This window comes from Lepisosteus oculatus, chromosome 1 (genome assembly GCF_040954835.1).
Source record: "Lepisosteus oculatus isolate fLepOcu1 chromosome 1, fLepOcu1.hap2, whole genome shotgun sequence".
NCBI lineage: Eukaryota > Metazoa > Chordata > Actinopteri > Semionotiformes > Lepisosteidae > Lepisosteus > Lepisosteus oculatus.
In genome coordinates, this window is record NC_090696.1 from 73,809,386 (window position 1) to 73,830,115 (window position 20,730).

The window sequence follows — 20,730 nt, forward strand, 5'->3', positions numbered from 1 at the left end:
CTACGTTTTATCTAGAAATTATAGAACCCTCCTCAACAAGAGACAATACATATTAACTGTACTAAAACAGTGTACCATAAATAAAGAGCTTTCAGGGTTTCACAGATCTCCAAGTATGGCAGGGAAGAACTTTGAAGAAAATCCAACTTGTGCAACTACATACAAATGTCTTAATGAACAGCTTTGTTTGACACATTGTGTAACAACATATAATACAATTTTATATTTTATTTTAAAGATACTTCACAAGATACAAAAATATTGATCACAGTGTATTTTCTTTTAAAGGATTGAAATTACTATGCACAAGAATGTTGAAAAATATTTAGACAATAAATTATATAATCATTATCTGAAAAAAAAAGGCTCACTCCATTAGTCCACTTTTAGAGAGCCATTTTAAGTTCTTTGTAAGACTTTCATATCAACACTATTGTTTACAATTGTTTCCCATTTTTTTCACTCAAGGAAAAGCACAAACGCGTCTCTCTCCATTGGGCCAACTGTGGGCCTATAGCGGAATTCCAAACAGTGCACATTTTTTGTCTGTCAATTTCATAGTCAGTTTCAGACCAAAATGTCTCCAAGTGTTCGCACGTGTTCAATCCAGTCTCCTCCAGTAGGTCGGTATGCAGCGGCAAACTTCCTCACTAAAATAAAACCCTGGTTCGCACCGTCTTCGCCGAACTTCACACGGTGGCCGGTAGCAACTGTTAAAGAGAGGAAAAGCAACGGTTGTAAATATAGCACTGAATGTACATGTATATAATCTTCTACACACACTCACATATAAACTACAGAAGTCAATGTACAGCAGAATGGCAAATGCCTCTACTTCTGTATGCAATTCTTTTTTTGACATTTGAACACAAGCAACATAAACGTTCACGTTGACCCAAACACATATAAAGACTTATCATTATATCGGTTTCACTGTGTTAATGATGGCTTTAAATTATTTTTTGAAACAAAAACAACAAGTGCTAAAAAATTCTAACCCTTATATTTTTATCAGGACTTGAGTGCAAAAGTATTGTGATTCCCAGAGACCATCCCATCTGCAGAATGATGTTATACTGTACAGTATATGTAGCTGTGCACATGACACAAGAAAAATACAGAACTAGAAATAATGAATAATTTGCTCAATAAAACATATTATATTATTTATTTAGTTTTATACTTTAAAATTGACGGAATGTTATAATCATTAACATTATAACTGGAAGACTGTTATAATGATTATCTCACTTTAGCGATGCATTATAGTGTCACACAACCCTTAACCAGACTTGGGTATCAACAACAACTCCCCTACTTAAAATGTGCTCTGAGGTATAGAAGAAAGGCCATGAGTTATTAACTTGGCTGAGTCACTCTTCAGGCAATCCCGGCCTCAAGGTGAATGAGGTTTTTGGACATGATAAGTACTGTATGCACACCTCATGCACAAACCGAACAGCCAGCACACCAGGAGACCTAACATCACACACTGTTTTCTGAGATCTTCACCACCTATTCACACATCAATCCATTTTCTAACCCCTTCTTCCCATTCAGGGTCGCAGGGCAGCTGGAATCTATTCTCTCAAGCAACGGGCGTAAGGCAGGGTACACCCTGGATAGGATGCCAGTCCATCGTAGGGCACACCGACGTAGACACGCACAGGCTCAAACTTAGGGCCAATTTTCCCAGAAGCCAATTAACCAACCTGCATGTTTTTGGGCTGTGGTAGGAAACTGGAGGCAAAATACACGAATATACGGAGACTGTGCAAACTACACACAGATAGCATCCCTGGAACTGAACCTATGGCCCCCGGCACTGCAAGGCAGCAATGCTAACAACTGCACCACCACCCATTCAGGCATGATGACAAGAACACGGAACAGCAGTTCTTTTATAAGCTTAAAGTAAAATTTGTAGTTTGGGAATTGAAAGTATTAAGCTGCCTCCATTTATAAATAAAAACAATTCTTAAACATTCTTTTTAGAGGTAATGTTTGATTACCTCCACAGGGAAATTGCTTGGGCCACCTGTTCCTTGTTAGATTGTTAAAACAGGAATAAGTGCCTGCAGGGGATATATGCCACAAAGATATTTTAGTGATGTTAATATTGTGACAGGATGACATAAGTAAAAGCAATAACGGGCATAATCACTTATAAAGCTGTTTCTGGAGCTATCACAGAACGATTATCGTATGTTGTGAATACTTTTGAATTGTAAAAGGCAGTTTCTGTTATATAAACCTTAGTTTTGACCACTAAATGAAGAGCTCAATTAGAGGAAAGCGAGGGTATTTAGATTCATCTATATAAACGAATAAACCGTATTGCTAATAATTGTATTGTATTCTAATTTTAAATATAGATGAATACTTCAGCATTAATAATTGTGGTTGTTATGTGACCCCAAAACTACAGTGTTACCCACAAGGTAATTAACAGTAAAGTATCCCCTAATAAAGCATTTTTTTAGAAGAACAATATGATGTTCTTAAAATAATCATTTTAAAGCAAATGGTGCTGTTCTTCAAAACTGGTGTTCGACCATCAAATGTGCTCATCCTGTTCGCTGACAACAGTGAACAACAACAAGACTGTGTCCTCTCATTTTCAGAAAGTCGCTTATTCTAGTGTCATGACGGACTGGAAGCTACTGCATCCTAATTCTATGTCACTGGAAGGAGCAAACCAGAGTCCCCAGAGGAAACTCATACAAAGGGAGAACATGCAAACATAGACAGGCAGAAACCAATCTTTGGATGCTGGAGCACTGAAGTAACACAATACTAACTGCTACAATACTGTTTCCGCCACCAAAAGTATGTCAGGAATGAAGAAAATTTCAACCTTTGTTGATGTCAACCAGATGACATCCTTGCAACACTTCATTTTATAACTTGGTAATTTCCTGCAAAGTAACTGGTTCAGATAGAAAACTAATGGCATACAAAATGCTTTTTCAACCTTTTTAAAAAGGTGGGCTTTTGTGTAAAACAGAAGTAAGAGGTGCACATCTACTGTAGGCTGCTACTGTATTCACATCTGGCTCCTGGGAAGATAAACTCTGGTGAGTGTCCACCTCAATTCTGTAGTTAATTTCATTGCTCACTGAAAATCTTCCCATCCTCCTCTTTGAAGCCCAAGCAGAGTTTGGAGATGGTGTCTACTGGCTGGGCTTTCAAATCCTGACAAGGCACAAATGATTAAAACTTCTGTATCCTTAACTTTGTATCTATAATGTCTATGTGTATAGTCTATTTAAAAGCAAAGAGTTCAACCTATCCATTGTAAAAATATAGATTTAACTGAATTCAAATCCTCAATTTCAATAAAAAAATAATCCACTAATCTTAGATTCTTAGGTGCATTTTAAGAGTAAGGACTGAAATACAAACATTTCTTGTTAAGCTCTTTTTGCCAAAACAGTACAGCATTTTCTTTTAATGTGTGTCTTTGTTTATTAAAGATATTGTACATTTAAAGTATAGTGTAACCATTCTGATGAAGGGTAACAGGAAACAAGATGTTATGGCTGGAAATACAGGTTTTGAGAAGGCACTGTTTTTAAATGTTTCAAAACCGCAGTATTTTAAAGATTAGTGGAACCACTTATGTACAAACCAAAGTCATAAAATTCATGCCAGAAAACATTAAATCTTCTATGTGTATTATTGCTATATTTGTAGGGTTGTAAACTTTAAAATACAGTGAATGGTGGGATAGCACTGTAGTAAGTTCTACTTCACATTGTGCGTTAACCAAAAAAAATAATTTTGAGTAAATTAGACTACACTAAACAAAACATCCCACTTAAGAGTAGCTTAAACCATGGTAAATGTGTGACAACAGATCCATGAATTCACACAAGCATACTGTTTTACGTCAGGTAATAAAACTTATATATTTATAATATGTTCTGGAAATAAAGATAAAAAACAAAACTTCATGTGTTAATGCACTAATGCAAAAGAACAGTTGTATTATTTTGCTTGAATTTGCTTTGTTGAGTGATTAAAATCTCTAAATGACACTCCCTTGTATTTGCATAGGTGCAGGTTATGATGTCAGTAGAATAGACATGAAGTGATTTTCTTTCTTATTTCTTGGGATGCATATTGAAACTACTGATGCAGATTGGCATCAACTTCCACAACCTGTTCAAATAAGTGTCCTAACTTACATATATGTCATGAGTGCTTTGCTAAGGAACTCTAAAATCATAATTACTGAAAATTACCACAGCTTTATTAATTCCACTGAAACACAAAAAGTAGGAGACAAACACTGCTGTGCAAAAGTCTTAAATATCTTAGACACAAGCAGCAGTTTACTCAAAGCCTCAAATATGCTTTTCTACTGTTATAATTATTTTGGCTATTATTAATTTGCAATTTAGTCTGGGTAACAAGAAATCAAGTGGGTCATTTTGTAGTCCTTTAATTCATATTAATCAGAATCCTAAAATTCATGATTACGTCAATTCAAGGTAAACTATACAGGAGCAGTTAATACGAACTCTTCCATTTGCAAATCAAATCTCCTACTCAGGTGTTCCTTGTCATTAAAATTATTTAAAAGCATTCCCTCTGTATAAATCTATGGAAAAAGGCTACTGTTTCTACTACTAAATAAGGATTGATCAGGATTAACTTAAAAAATGGCTAAAATTTCAGATGAAGTCAGTCATTGAACTGTGCTTCTGCATAAAGAAGATCTGAGTGAAAAGAACAAAACAATGGATGATGTCTCAGACTTTTGCACAACAACCAGAAATAAGTCAGAAATTATTCAGAAAATAATAAATCAGAAATATGTCAGAAATAAGAGTGTCCTCTATTTACTACCCAGAACTTCAGTACAACAAAATCAAGGTAACCAGATCTTCTAATGCCAGTTTTGGCATTCTAAACATTCTAAAATATTTAATACTAATCATTATTAGTAACCAATTTTTTTAAAGTGTAAACTGTTATACAGTATGCCACTTGCAAAGACAAACACGAAGTTTCATGAAAAGCTTTCAGACACTTGTTACTGAACATTATGCCCTTTTTTACACTCTGTCAAAAATGACATGGCTGTTAACTCTCTGATATCTTTGCCCCTTGACCCCATTTTCAAATCTTGCTTCTGTTATTTTTCGTTTTCACCCACTATGAGAATGAAATGGACGATTAACTCTCAACGTGCACAGAAAATGTGCTTCAGCCCTTATCCATTTCGAATTTTAATCCTTGATGACAGGGTAGCATACAGTAGCACATAGTCCAGTTTCCTTTCTGGAATTTCTACACATGGCAATACATCCAAGCTGTCATCCTTGAAAGGGTGGATTTCATCGCCGAATGAAATCTTCCTTCCCCTATGGAAACTTCACCGACAAAACTGTACTTCTGGAACTGTGAACGAATTCTTCCGTTTCACTGCTGTTCGTGACCCTCCTGAGGGGGTATTACTGTGTGCAGTAAGGCGGTCGCATTCAATTCATATTTAAGTTTTTAGTTTTAGGCTTGCTTACTTTCAAAAGTTCTGTTTGTGCTGCATGCATATTAAAGCTCTCATCATCCAAAGTTTATTATTTTGCTTTAGCCAACTATGGCTAAAGCATAGATGCTTTAGCAAACAGTTTTTGTTTTATTTTCCAAAGGTTTTGAACTTTTGTATTTAAATGTATAGCTGTCCAGTGTGTAAATATAGCTGTCATATGTGTAATTTTTTCACAATTAAATGGCTAAAATAATGAAACTGTTTTTATAGGTGTCTTAACTGATTTGTATCGAATAACATTACTATGCAAAGATCTAACAACTTGAAATGACAGCACAAGAATTCCTAAATATTAATTGAAGTTTATAATATATTTTGGCGTGTCTGCATGATACTGTACATTTCTAAACTCAAACAATAATAATGCTCATTTTTTTTGTTTAAAACAAAAATAATGTTCACCCATTTTACATGTTATAAATTATCCATTGGTACAGTATGTTATCCTTTAAGTTGCTTCTTTATAAACTGTATTCATTCCTCCATTTTCTAGATATGCGCATCTAATATTCATTAGGATGTAAAAAAACTAGAATCAAGTTGCTTAGACTTAAATTAAGCATAGTTTAAAATCGTTATTTATTTTACTAATATGCTATCATTATGTTTCTAATGGTATGGGCTGAGTACCTTTTTTTCTTTTCCCAAAACATTAAATGAACTCTAAGGAACTCTAAAATCATAATTACTGAAAATTACCAGAGCTTTATTAATTCCACCAAAACACAAAAATACATATAGGTGACAAACACAGCTGTGCAAAAGTCTAAAATATCTTACACACAAACAGTCTAATTGTATCAACAATTAAGCTCCTGAAAACAAACATTGTCAGTGTCACTGTGGTAATGGTTAGAGCTGAAAGGAGGCTAAGAGACATGTATTTCAATTAAACAGAATGAAGAAAAAGAATGAAGTGACATCTGAGCCAGGGAGCGGCTGGAAGGGTGGAGATGGGGTGGATGGAGGGGTGAGAGAAAGACCTGCAAAGCGGGCCCACAGCAGCCGAGAGACCTATGTGTAGGAGAATAGAAGTGAGTGAGAGATGGGAAATTCGACCTCCTCCCAAGCTTCTGTTTAAAAACACCATCGACCTGTCACGACTATAGTCCCCCTTCCTTAAGGGTGCTCCAGCCCTTTCACTAAAGACTTCATTCTCTGCACCTGTTTCCCATTCCCTGCCCACCTTAAAAGCCAGGCGCTGACGCTCTTCCGGGCTCTGCATCTGATTTCCATATCGTGCGAGTCCGGGACCAGGAAGCGCCTGGTCCCGTTAAGGTTTTAACCTCCGTTCCCGTTCCTGTTCCCCGTCCGCCGGTTCCGACCCGGCCTTCGTGGTTTTAATTCCGAGTTCTGATGGATCTCCTGGTTTTGGACTTACCTTCGTGTTTTGGATACTCTATGGATTACTCTTTGGGATTGTTCGCCTCGGCCACACCTCCCCCGTGCACCAGCGCACCTTGGACACGCCCCCTTGTCTTCAGCCCCGTTTTCCTGCATGACATTTCCCTAGTGTTTCCCCACTCCGTCGGACTGTGTCGTCCGCATAGGGTCCGGAAAGAACTGTTCGTTACACGACCGCAGCATAGTGTAGCGCATTCGCCGGGCGCAGCGGCCGAAGAGCGCCTGGCTGAGGGGCAGGATGGGAGTAGTAGTGGTCAGGGCGGGGACAAGGAAGGCCGCTGACCAGTGCAGCTGACCCGTTGCAAAACGGGTGTACAGAGTGGTGAGATCGCCCGGATTCGTGTAAATAATTCCCTGGTTTCGCACCCCTTTTATACTTGTACCCAATTGCCACCCTATCCCTGTGTAACGGTACCCGAATAGAACCCAAAAATATTACAATAACATTAAGCATGGCCTGGCCATGAGGATTTACATACAGTAGAGATCTGAAATTGACTACGGATGGAATAAATATGCTTACCTGCATGTTGGGTGATGAAACCTTCTTCCTCTCAGAAAACATTTGTTTGGAGATTCTGTGCATTCACAGGTGCATTTTGTGGGGTTTAGAGGTTGATTTTTTGGACAGACCTTTGTACAAGCACACTGGCATGTATCCTTATCGAAAACCTTGTTAGGTCCACATGCAGTTGGAAGCAGTTTACAAACGCACTGACAGGAATGTCCGTCCAGTTCTCTGTTAGGCCCACAGCTGGATGACCTCTGGTGTCCCTTACACACACACTGACACGTTTCCTCATCGAGTTCTTTGTTTGGTCCGCAGATATCATCAAATCCACCGAATGAACCTGTAATACAGGTAAAAGAGAAAAGAATCTTTTTATTCTTCGTGTTTTTATTTCGTGCCCATGTCTCAAGCCCTGCACCAAAACACAAGTGCGTACACTGTTCTTTCATTGTATTGCCATATTTCTGAAGTGGCATTCAAGAGTTAAATGTACACGCTCTTTCAATTAACTTTATTGAAGGTAAAAGAGCCAAACAACATTCTTTTTTTTTCTTATGTGGATCATTTTTTTATGTATCTATAGGTGCAAAGAAAAGTTTATGTTAAAAAAGTCTTATGAAAACTTTGCAGTTATTCAAATACATGTGATAATTTTGGTGACAAGAGACTGGAATTAAATATACATGTACTGTGCATGTAGTATATTCTACACTCACAACACGTGCTCTCTGTGCTTTCATAAAACAGCAAATTGCTATATCCTGCTACTGTATGTCAATAGAAATGAGCAACACCAAGTTTGACTGACTCACTCCGTATGAATGCAGGTTATTTCACAATATTCTGGGATTTCCTGTCTTCTTCAGTTACATTGACTGCTAAGATGAAGCAATGCTGTTTTGATAGGTTATGAACTTCAGTATAACTTTTGCAGGTATGGACAAGCAGGGCACACAAATGTGTATCTGCAGGCTACTGAGTCTGTTGTATGAGCCAATAGTGGGGGGGTCCATACATGCTACAGAGTATAATTAGGAAACCTGCTGAGAAAATCCTCTTCTGCACTACAGTTCTGCCTCCTTAAAAAACAGAGCTTTGACTAGAATTGGATACTTAGACCACCACCTAACGCTCAGAGGAAAACGTGGGTGACCAAGAGAAAACCTAGTAGCTCATTATCTCACTGAAAACAAAAAACATTCATTTCTATTTGGATGTTCACATTCACCACTGGTTAAGGATTGACTAATTATCTGATATATTAGAAGGCTTAATTTAGTTACAATATATGGTATTTCACTGTATAATGCTATTACATACCCAACTGAACAGTCCAAAACTTACTGTAATTGTTCAAATATTTTGCAACTATTTTCATAAGAAAATTCCACTTTTCATTCTTTGCAGTGTTTGTTTTCCATCGTGGCCCTGACAGCTGTTCTTTTTTTCCAATTTTCTTTCCTGGCAGAATGGTTAAATCTGTTACTGCTGTGTATGTGGCTGTAAACCAGTGCAGGAATTTGGCTTAAGTAGATCTTGGATTCCAATCATAACGATGTTTCATTTCTTTACTTCCTTTGGATGCTTCCTGAAGCAAACCAATGTCCCTTTTTTCCTGAGTGTTTTTAAAACTGTAAATGCATGTGGTGCGAAGAAAATTTAGATACAAAGCAAAGCACTTCTAGAAAAACATGGTCCTACTAGTTTACTACTACTATATCTCAATAAATGGCACATAATTAGATTATAAAACATACACAGTATATGTTTTGTAACATAAAGGTACAGCAGTTCATGTGGTAGCAATATAACATGCAGATCTCATTTACATGTGGAAATAATGACAAACATGGAAAATCCATCGCCATGGGGACAGGAGGTCAAGGTGTCCTACTGGTTTCTGGGTTGCTCTGCAATACAGTCCTATTGAAGGCCTAAGTAGTCAAAACACTTCCATTACTTTTAGCAGGTTTCAGTTCAACATCACTTGAAGTGTAATTTAGTCCTATATTTCCTATATTGAAAAAACAATATTTAGCTCTACTGGTTGTCATAGTCTGCACTGTAATTACCCATGATTCCCTTTGTAATGTTTTTTACCTTTCTTGTTTTCTCTTCTAGTTTTGTACTCATTTGTTAGACAAGAAGTTTCCCTTTCCCTCCTTGATTGCATTACTATTTTCAGCAGTTTTTTTCCACACAGTTGGGGCATATTTCAACAGTCTATTTATATTATTTTCTGACATACGTTATCTAGAAAATGTATTTTCAACTGAAAATGTACGAAAACAATCATTATTTATACACCGAAAGCGTTTAAGAAGATCTGAAAATAATGCATGTAATGTGATCTGACAGCACATAAAACTGAGAATTACTTCGTAAAAGAGCGAGATTACTTTTGCTGGTTTAACAGGTGGACTTTCCTCCTGAAAACAATATCTCTTTTGAAAGCAACCCACATGAACTAAATGGAAGTTAAGCAACCAGTACAGTACGTTACCTATTTATATTTTTACTCAACAATAAACCTTCTAATCTTTCGAGCACGTACAGATTATTTTTCTTAACACAGCAAAGTAACCTTACTGTAATATGTAAATGAAAAGACTTCAGAACTTACTTGAAGAACAAGTATATTTTGAGGAGAAACTTAAAGACACTTACGAGGTCCTGAGTATTGCGAAGGAAAACTGAAGTCATGTTGTATCACGCATCTGCATATGTTATTGTTCCAAATGTGATTCTTTGGACACGTTTTGTTTGTAGCGTGACATCTGTGAGGGAAAAGATAAAATAGTTTAGAGCTTAATCGTAAATCAGGTGAGGGAGAAAGGTCACCTTTGCTTTCCTTTCGTGACGTTTTTATAAATGAATTTTAAAATCAGAGCCATCTTCACAGATCAAGCCACTGCTACAGCTTTGGAAGACACATGAGTTTTCTGTGAAAGAAAATCTCCTTGGCATGACATTGCAAGACGTTATACTTCCATCGTTTTGGGGGGTGTCATTTCATTAGAGCCTGCTCCTTCCAGGCCTTTCAGAGGGGTGCTCCAATTGCCTCATACAATCATAGAGGTAAGTGAAAATGGGACCCCAAGTTTAGAAGTTTGACTCTCCACCCACTCAGGCAATTTTGATACCCAGTAGAATCCCCCTCCCCGACTTGGAATCCCTTCAAACCCTGGGTTCGAATCCCAGGTGAGACGCTACTTTTGTCCTTCCAAGTAAGGCTTTGTCTAAAGGTGTCAGTGAAATAAATATTTAATATAAATAATGTAACTGAGGGTAATGTCCATACACCCCAGGAAATGTTTCAGTAGAGGGGGTGGTTTTAGCACAGCTGTTTTATAAAATGACGCCCCTGACATAAACTATCTGCTGACCCCTATCCTTCATAACGGCAGCAGCAAAGAATAATTAAGTCATCAGTATCTCTAATGCTTTATAACAAAAATTGCATTTAAGCTCAATACATATTTTATTATTTTAAAATCTACACATTTTATGGTTTTTCTTGGGTTTAAAATCAAAGCATTTGCTAGTATTTTCCAACATATCCCAAAACAATATAAATTACATATTTGTACACTTATTTAAGTGTGATGGATCAGACTAGCTAGTCAATTATTTTGCCAAAAGTCCTCCAAATCAATAAACCCATCAATTCACTTGTTTCTCACAATTCACTTAAATATAGCCCATCAGAGAGAGCAATTTCCGATACTTTTATCTTAAAGCCCTTTGGTGGGGTCATTAAATCAAACAGTAAAATAGGCAGGCAAAAGACAGAGCTGTGTACAGAAAGTGAAGCAGGAATTGAATTTCACGTCCACAGTTACACAGTGTTAGTATCTATTTTGCATGAATTCTACAAAAGACCTACTGTACGTGGCTCTTATACTGTACATAGAAGCATACATAGTACTACTACTGTACAGTATATGTTCTTTAGATCTTCAAAACCACTTCAAAATGAGATGCACTACCAGAATGACTACCCTCCCTTCTTAAAAGTGTGTATCTTAGCAAAGCTTATTCTCATTATATAAACTTAAATATATAGCTTAATTGGCCTTTGCTCATACTGAATGTGACCTCTATTTTCCACTACACAAAATGGAGCTGTTAAACAGAAGTTCAGGAGGAGATCAAATTGTAATCTTGTACTCCTGCTCTTACATATGAATACTCTCATGCTGTGCACCCCCTTTGTGCAAATCTTATCTTGCATCCCACCCTCTACCCCATCTTCACCCCTGTAGCAGCCTTGCTAGCTCATTCCTCACAAGTGAGGGGAGGTTTGGCAGTCATGTCCTTGTATCCTAGATTGTTAATTTCTTAAGCCAGGGAGTTAACGCCAAGAATTCAAATATTAAGTTCACTATCCCTTTTTTCTCAATGTCTCATCTTGTTGTAATGAGTATTTCACTGATGTACTGAATTATAACTAAAAAAATCTCAAAATCTCAGGGCAGAGATTCTCCTCAATTTCGCTTGATTTGGCATAGAATGACCCTGCCATATCGGGTTAAAAAACACCTACAGTATAACAATAAACTAATTCCAAAAGCAAATGCAACATTTGGTCTTACTGAACAGGCTGGTTTTTGTCCAGTGTGTTTGGGTAAAGTTTTGTCAATATCTGGGATTTGAGATTGATTGTGGATCCCAGAAAAGGTTGTGAGACCTGTCCCCTAGAAACGTGATTCCCCAATAAACAGGATGTTGACCTCAAATTCACTATGAGAAAGGTTACAAGTTTATATCCTAGAGAACCCTAGATGTTCTTCTTTGTTAGGAAAACGGTAACAAAGATCTTTGGAGACACTTGGACAATTAACAAGTTATAAAAGGAAACATGAACAGTGACACACAAACCAGAAAACTATGGAGAAGTTTATTTAAAACTGAGTACAAATTATATTCACATCTTTACACAAATGACTATAGGAATCCAGAAGAATCTGCCCAGTGATGTTGTTGAATCTGGCTTCTTTCATATTCTCTATATAAAATTGCTACTGAAAAACCTGCTAAACTAGATTATCTGAAAGGCCCATCTTATTTGTAAACCTTCTTATGTTCTCTAAAAATAAGATATATTTCAAATAAACATTTCAATAACTAATGTATGTGCATGGGAGTATACAATTAATCGTGGGACTATGTTTTTTGTGAAACATGATCTATGTGTCCTCATACAAAGCCAAAAAAAATCCTTTTTAAGTAGAGAATACTTGATTCAGACGATGGATGAGCAAGTTTTAACACCATTTCAGACTGTAGAACACTTACACAAGATAAAATGTTTACATATTTTAAGCATGCTCTAAGTTGTCTGAACATAAGCTAATGTGCTAAGAATTGTTTATACAGTATATCCTGCGTCGTATTACCTGGGATTAAAAACTAGTTATATTCAGTTAGATCTAGTCATGTGATAGCATGGCCTATGTTGACCGTGAACATCTACGGTAAAGCCTTTGACTTTTTGGAGATAACAAATGAATTCACAGTGATGACATTATATACTTTGTGTAGGATACAAAGACTTTCCTTTTCTGGCTGAAGAAAATACAATTAAAGACAAAGCTGTTATTATCAGATAATTACCTACTGCAAAAAAATAATTCCTTTTCCATTTGTATCCTCACTACCTTACTAAATATCTTACAGTAAATATAAACAGAAACCATGCCAGAATTGCACATTTTAAAATTTAACAAAACTTTTCTTTTAAAGGGTTCTGAGATTTGCTGGAACAAAAACTTTCCATTGTATACAATTATGTGATTTCACAGAGAAAAAATCTTTATCTTTTTCCATACTCCAAGCTTCAATCTATGCTTCTGTTGCTGCTCTATTAAACAAAAATGACACCACCAAGTAAATGTAGTGCTTTCACAACACACAAAATCTGACCGGAGGGTACGAAACTATGATGTTACAGTATATCAATATTCAAATTAACTGTAGCAATGTATCCTCAGACCAAAACTTGCATGTACATGACCAAATCAGAAGAGAATGCTACTGTGTATTAGAACAAAACTAAAATATAATTCCATCTGTTGTACAGAAGGAAAGAAAAAATAGTTAAAGTTTCCTTTATCATCAGTTCTTTTTTACAGATTTGCAGCACACTTATAGAAACTGAATGATTAGTACTACTGAAGTCAAAGATTCTCATCACATTTCTGACAGCATAATTGTATGAGCTGGTAGGTAAAGTATCAAATCATTGTTTTTTCCAACCCTGGAAGTAAAAGAAATATAGACAATAGACACTGACATTCAGGAACAGACCTCTTAAAAAAACGATAAATATATCAAAATGATATAAAATGAAAACACCACTATTTGCAGAAAATGTGCCTTTTATTCTACGTGAAAATTGAGGACATTATCTTCAGTGTAGTGTATTTTTCTGAAACATCTTGAAAGTCAAAAGCAGCATTTATTCAAATTTTCCATTTTATAACAGGGCTGTGTGCTGACCACTTTACAGAAGTGTCGTCACCCAGCTCTCAATTCTTTTCCATAGCAGCACACCTGGTCTTTTGGCATGGTGGTGTTATCCACTGCTTAGGCAGTGGCACTTGTTCATGCAAGGAGCCCATGAGGGCCCGGGTTCAAATATGGAAGGGGCGAGGGGAACTTCACTCACCACACCTGCAAGGAACTGCTTCGGCAGCTGCTTTTAGAGTCCAAAACCCCAGTCCTGACGCATGGCAGCTTCGGTGTAGTTTTGATATTTCTGAATGTGACATTGGCCACAAGAATTTGTGAAAAGAAAACAAGTCGACTGAGGAAACTCTACAAATACTGTAGAGGGGGAAGTGACAACTACCACATCTAACTGTTTCGCTTGGGTAGAGTTTCAGCTTTGTATCACAAAATCCAATTATTACACATCACATAAAAATACCAAATAACAATCCAGTGCTTAGTTTTATTAAACTATCTGGGCAATCAACACATTGTGTATGAAACCCAGTTGTTCACAGTAGGCAATATGTCTAAAAATCATAAATTGACAGCTATTTCAGAATATATGAACATCAAATAAGGAGAAGTAAGTTTGTGATTAACTTTCTCTGCCTTAAGTTATTCTGATGCATTACTATTCCATGAACAGCTTTTTTGCCAATTAAATTCAACATAGCTCCAGATGTGCTCTGGCTCAGGCTCGACCTGTGATATCCCCTCTTTCAGGTTTAAACCAAATTCAGCAAAGGCATTTCCGTCAAATTCAAAAACTCCCTCAAATTTCTCACATTCAAGAGCAAATGTATTTATGATGATTGACTGCAGGCGTAAACAAATGACACCGACTGAATTCCAATGTCACCTTCTATCAGTGCAAAAGCTTTTGTGTTGTGGAGTTTATTATCTGTTTTTATATTTTCCCTCCATAAGAAAAGTGTGTTTGAATTGAACCTGTAGTTACCCTGAACGGTAAATTAATATTTGTAGGACTGTAGCCACAGGCAAGTAGCATATATAGCAGTGCTTTCAACAAAAAGGAAGTACTTTTTATCTTCTCCAAGAGGCGCAAGGAGATCACAAGTCTATCCATATTGGGACTGGTTTGTAAAAAACAGCATCAAAAAGGAGATGGAAGGAGATGCCTCACAATTCAAAAGTTTAATGTACAGTAAGTGAAACCAATTTACTAGCGAGGAAGAGTGGATTCTCTTGTGTTACACACTGAGACCTGTTACATACTGTACAACAAAGAAATAAAAGCCCTTTTAGGTTTTCAAGAGCTGAACACCAAACGATTTAAAAAAATCTTTTTTTAATTTGAACTATTTCATAATTTGCAACATAAATGCATCTAATGGAATATTTATTGTACTCTGTATTTTAGGAGTATTTTAAGCTTGTGGTGCAGGCTATGTGAAATGAGCTTTACATATTGAGCATTGTTCCAAAATTCCATGTTTCTGACTATAGTCCCCAAATAAATATACAGTATGAGACATTTTTAGCTGTTCTGCTTCCTTTAGATATCGTATACAGTGAAATATTCTTCTCATAAGGGTAAAATTAAATATCTTTTTAATATTGTAGAGGAAAGACAGCTCATGTTGAACTCTCTGCACTATAAAAATTGGGAATATTAAACCTCAACTTGTCTTCATTTGGAAACCAAATAGGGATCACCCTATCTACCTGCAGCAACTTTCCCAGTTTAGAGCAGCAGTATTGGGGACCTCAGTCATGAATTACCTGCAGTGTCATAGACTCACAGTTACATTGGAATACATTATGCAAAATTGGATAGAACTCAAGGGAATGGGGTGCAAGGTTACATTATAGAAACGGAAAGCAGGTATGTAAGATTAATAATAATAATAATAATAATAATTGCTTACACTTATATAGCGCTTTTCTGGACACTCCACTCAAAGCGCTTTACAGGTAATGGGGTCTCCCCTCCACCACCACCAATGTGCAGCATCCACCTGGATGATGCGACGGCAGCCATAGTGCGCCAGAACGCTCACCACACATCAGCTATCAGTGGGGAGGAGAGTAATGAAGCCAATTCATAGAGGGGGATTGTTAGGAGGCCATGATTGGTAAGGGCCAATGGGAAATTTGGCCAGGACGCCGGGGTTACGCCCCTACTCTTTTCGAGAAACGCCCTGGGATTTTTAATGACCACAGAGAGTCAGGACCTCGGTTTTACATCTCATCTGAAGGACGGCACCTGTTTACAGTATAGTGTCCCCATCACTATACTGGGGCATTAGGACCCACGTGGACCACAGGGTGAGCGCCCCCTGCTGGCCCCACTAACACCTCTTCCAGCAGCAACCTTAGTTAACCTTAGTTAGTTAGCAGCAACCTTAGATTACAGAAATAAAGACTTTTTTTCCATAACAGTCACCTGACCAAGCTGCTTATTAGAAACAGACATCCACACAGTCCCAGAAATCTCCTTTTCAAGAGTCAAAAGTGATCATTACATCACAAGAAGTGTTTTAAAGATCAGTTCTTCTACAGCAAAAAAATCAAATGGATGTTGCCAAGAGTATAAACAGTTTTATTACTCCAAGTGCATTGCACATTATTTTTTTCTAAGACCAACAATAATCTTTGTGCTATGATTTGTGACTCACAATAATATTGAATTCATTCTCTACATCAGTATTACATTTTCCCCTTTTCTAAAGCAAGCAATTGAGTAAAGAAACGAGAAAAAGAATATTCTGAATGCTTATTTTCAGTTCTCAGGAACAAGGCCTGCTTATGGATGGGAAGGGAGACCTCCAAGGAGAACCAGGTAGCTTTTGTCAGTGGCTTGGCAAATAACCATCTCTTTTCCCTCTGGACTAAACTTCCAGACCAAATCCCTAGTATGGTAATGGAGCAAAAAAGCCATCCTTCAAATGAGACATTAAACCAAGATTCGGACTACTTGGTCACTACAAGACCCTGTGTTATTATTTTTTAAGAAGGCAGGGGTTTTAACCCTGTTATCTCAGCTAAATTTCCCTTTGGGATTAATTTATTCCTCCTCAATTCAATCGGTTTCTCACTTCTCTGCCTGATCTGCAGCTGGAACCTTCTGACTGCCATGTATCACCAAGGTAATGTCCTACAATACAGTATGTAAAGAGGTTAGGGATCCTTTAGGATGAAAAGTCTCAAGTACTGTATATGCTAGAAACGGTAATTATAGGGGAAGACTCCATGGACCACGGTTCTGCTTTACAGGGAAAAAGTTTGATATTCACTCTTTTAGGTCAAACACAATTTCTGTGTAGTAGCAATGTTACTATAATATGTAGTAAGTGAAAGTTTTACTTATTTTACCATGTGCCTCTGTCTTCTCTTTCAAACATAAATAAGAGAAAATAATCTTAACTGGGGCAGAGTACACTGAAGAGTTAAATTTTTAATTGTATTATAATACATTTTCCAAAATTTACCAATATACCAAGCATGTATTATAATATATAATACATTTATAATAATATTATATATTTTTATAAACCATGCCCCAAAACTGGTAACAATCTGTACTTAACACAAGAGATTTGCTTTACACAATATTCCACAACTATGTATATAGTATCCATGACTATCATCCTGTAATCATATGTCTGAAGCTAGTGAAGTCACAAATAAAGTATTTTTATTTAGTCTGTGTTCAGAGACAGTTTCTGACTTTGTTGGAACAAGATGTAAAGTTATACTAGTGCACCTAAATACTAAAATTCACAATAATGCTTCAAGAAGCTGAATATAAGCTTGTTAATTTTCTTTTCAATTATCGTATTCTCACAAATTTAAAAAGATGTAGCACATTCCTGGTGACTATGATGTTTCTTGCATTGTTTACAACTGTTTACAACTGTTTCGACTACCTCCTGATTACCCTGTGTAACAAAAATACATATAATGTATGTACTGCCACCTCACATACTGTACCATTAAACACAAATGTAAACTTAGACAACCCGGGTGTCAGGAAAAAATTGTTTAAACTCAATTATTAATTTTAATTGTAATGTTCTTGTTTACAGTTTCATAAAACTAAAATGTTTTTAGCAATGAAACGGAAACAAACAGGAAGATAACTAGAAACGTCCATAAAATATTTTTAAATTGCAACCAGTTTTAGAGGTTTAGAGGTCTGTACAATTTAACGGATTTCCACTGCAGTGCCTGACTGAAGCCCTGCTAAACAACTTAGTAGCTGCTGTAAAAATACCTTGCAATACTTTGCATATTCTTAAATCTTTGAGCTTTGAGCTGGGCTTTCTGGCTGCTGGAATAAAGATGGGCCCTCTGCTTGCGTTTAATTTCACTGGCACTGTCTCCTATGTTCCGCTGCCTAATGGCAAACATCCGTGAATAATGTCACTTTAGGTAACAGATGAAACTTAAAACTTGCAGTTTCCAGCTCAAACACAGCTCCGGTGAATTTTGAATGGAACCTGATTCTTTTTAAACTAGAATATTGGACTTGAAATTGAAATGAAAGTATCAATGAAAGGAGACTGCTTCCATTCAATAAATAAAGAATGTTTTTTTCTAGTTCAGCTCCGTGCTGCATGTCCTGCTGTTGTCTCTTTGTTAAACTTTGCACCACGCCTGCCTCCACCACTGGCCTTGTTTAGTGTGAAAGTGGTCTTGAATGCCATTTGTCCTTCACATCTTTTTCATTTTTTTTTATTTTTATTTTGAGTCTTGTTCACTTTCCCATGCAAGTTCAAGGCGTGAAGAAATGTTCTGTAATGGACAAGGTCATGGGTTAAAATATACTGTCAATTTAATTTGAAATGCGGGTATCTTTTTGTGTTATTATTTAATGGACGAAAACCAGAGGGTAAATTAAGGCTACTGCATTGAAATAGCATAACAACAACAACAACAACAACAACAACAACAACAACAATAATAATAATAATAATAATAATAATAACAATAATATGGCTGAATGGGCCTGCTCTTTATTTTTATTCAATCATCCTTTTGTGAGGACTAGTCTTTAGCTGGAAACATTGGTAAAGGGAGTTGCCAGCAACACACAGTATCATTTAATATGGTAAAAAAAAGAAAGTAATCAAGTGACGAAAAAGGGACCAGCATCACTCTTTTAAAACTGCTAAAACAACATCTCATGTATTGGCCATCTGTCAACAAAGGCTCCTTGTGAATGAGTTATTATTTTTTGGATTAAGGTGGCCTCAGAGTGCACTCACAGACAGGAAATGATGGTGTTGAGATGTACTTAAGAAAGAATGCTAACATTACAGCATGCTGTAAAGGCATCGTAGTGTAGTAAAAGAGGTACTAGAGGAATTTAAAAAAAGAATCGATATCTGTTGTACAGTCACATAGTTTGTAAAAGTGTAACAATATGATCTTTATCATGCTTAGCTAAGCAAAAAAAAAGTAAATACTATCATCTCATTTGAAGAACATCTGCTTTTTCTTATGCATGGCCACAATATGTGAAGGCTCACTGGGAATACATTTCCCCAAACCTTTTGTTGTTGCAAATCATTCTGACAGCCTACATTTTTGCTAAGAAACGTGGCTATCCAAAAAAAATGGAAATATTTACACTATGAACAAGTTTCCTGGGAGATACTACATATAAACATCATCAAATTAAAAAAAAGAATTCATTTCTAATGCCAGATTCTATCTGCATAATTTATTATTATTTGCAAATGGTGTAGAATGTGTTGTCATATCGCCATATACAGTGACAACCCCGAGGTTAGAGAGCTGAACTGAATGTTTGCATGTGCATGTTTGTTTATAGAAGACTTGAAACCTCTACTTACGAGGTGGCAAATTTATTAAGCTTTTCACACTTTCACCATGGTTACCATGGTTTGGTTTAGCAAACATACTGTAGTGGTGCAGCAGAAAACCACAATATTTCTATTAAATCCTAGATATAATTTACTGTTGGAAAGTGTCATGAAGGTTGTACCAAGAATAAAAATCTTATGCAACAACTGGTCAGTAAGTTCCACAGATAATTCCAATAACCCCAAATAATTAAATCACCAGCATTTCCTTGTACAGATACACCTTCAAGATACACCATATTTTATTGTGCTTTCCTTTACTTTCATTTAATCTTAAATCTTAAATACTGTATGTTTATAGCAAGGCCAAAATAAGCAATACATAAATATACTGTAAATGTCCACTTACAGCACCAGGTGTTTCATGCCAATTATAATTGTAAGATTTGTGGCCAACTCAAAGTAATCATATTTGTATAAATAAATAATCTGAACTAATTTACTACTAGTACTAGGCATTTTGGAGAAACTACAGTAAATCACCCACAACTATAAAACAACTGAGAAGTTATTACAAAAAAAGTGCCAAAATCTTTTTTTCTAACAGATGCCATTATATTGAACAGAAACTCCATAAATTCAATATGCTAATAACTGTCTCAAGAATTACCAATAAAGGTTCTATTAAGACTTGGTTGAGTGTGTTGCTAGTAGTGTATTGCTAGTAGAAGCAATATACTGTACGCTGTTCACCTGTGACGCATGATTTGCAACAGATTGCATATGCTGTTCAGTGAGTTTACGTCCCATTCCTCCTATAACGCCTGGACAAGTATGTGCCTGTTCACTTGTCTCAGAGCCCTAGATGTCACACACCATCCCATCTTACTCCACAAATGTTCAATGGGGTATCCAAAGGTTAACTGGTCACATTCTCTTCTCACAAAAGAGATACCCTGGCAGACCGAGGA

General features: G+C 36.5%; 1 protein-coding gene across 1 annotated transcript in view; it reads right to left on the minus strand.

The window, feature by feature from the left end:
• Positions 1 to 208: 208 nt before the first annotated feature.
• vegfc (vascular endothelial growth factor c) overlaps positions 209 to 20,730 on the minus strand; it is a 49,313-nt gene continuing 28,791 nt past the window's right edge. Inside the window, exons 5-7 of the mRNA XM_015345377.2 lie at positions 10,140 to 10,249; positions 7,485 to 7,812; positions 209 to 710 (exon numbers count right to left, since the gene is read on the minus strand). Of these exons, the coding sequence (XP_015200863.2) occupies positions 602 to 710; positions 7,485 to 7,812; positions 10,140 to 10,249 (547 nt within the window). The 3' untranslated portion in view covers positions 209 to 601. The remainder of the gene's footprint in view (positions 711 to 7,484; positions 7,813 to 10,139; positions 10,250 to 20,730) is intronic.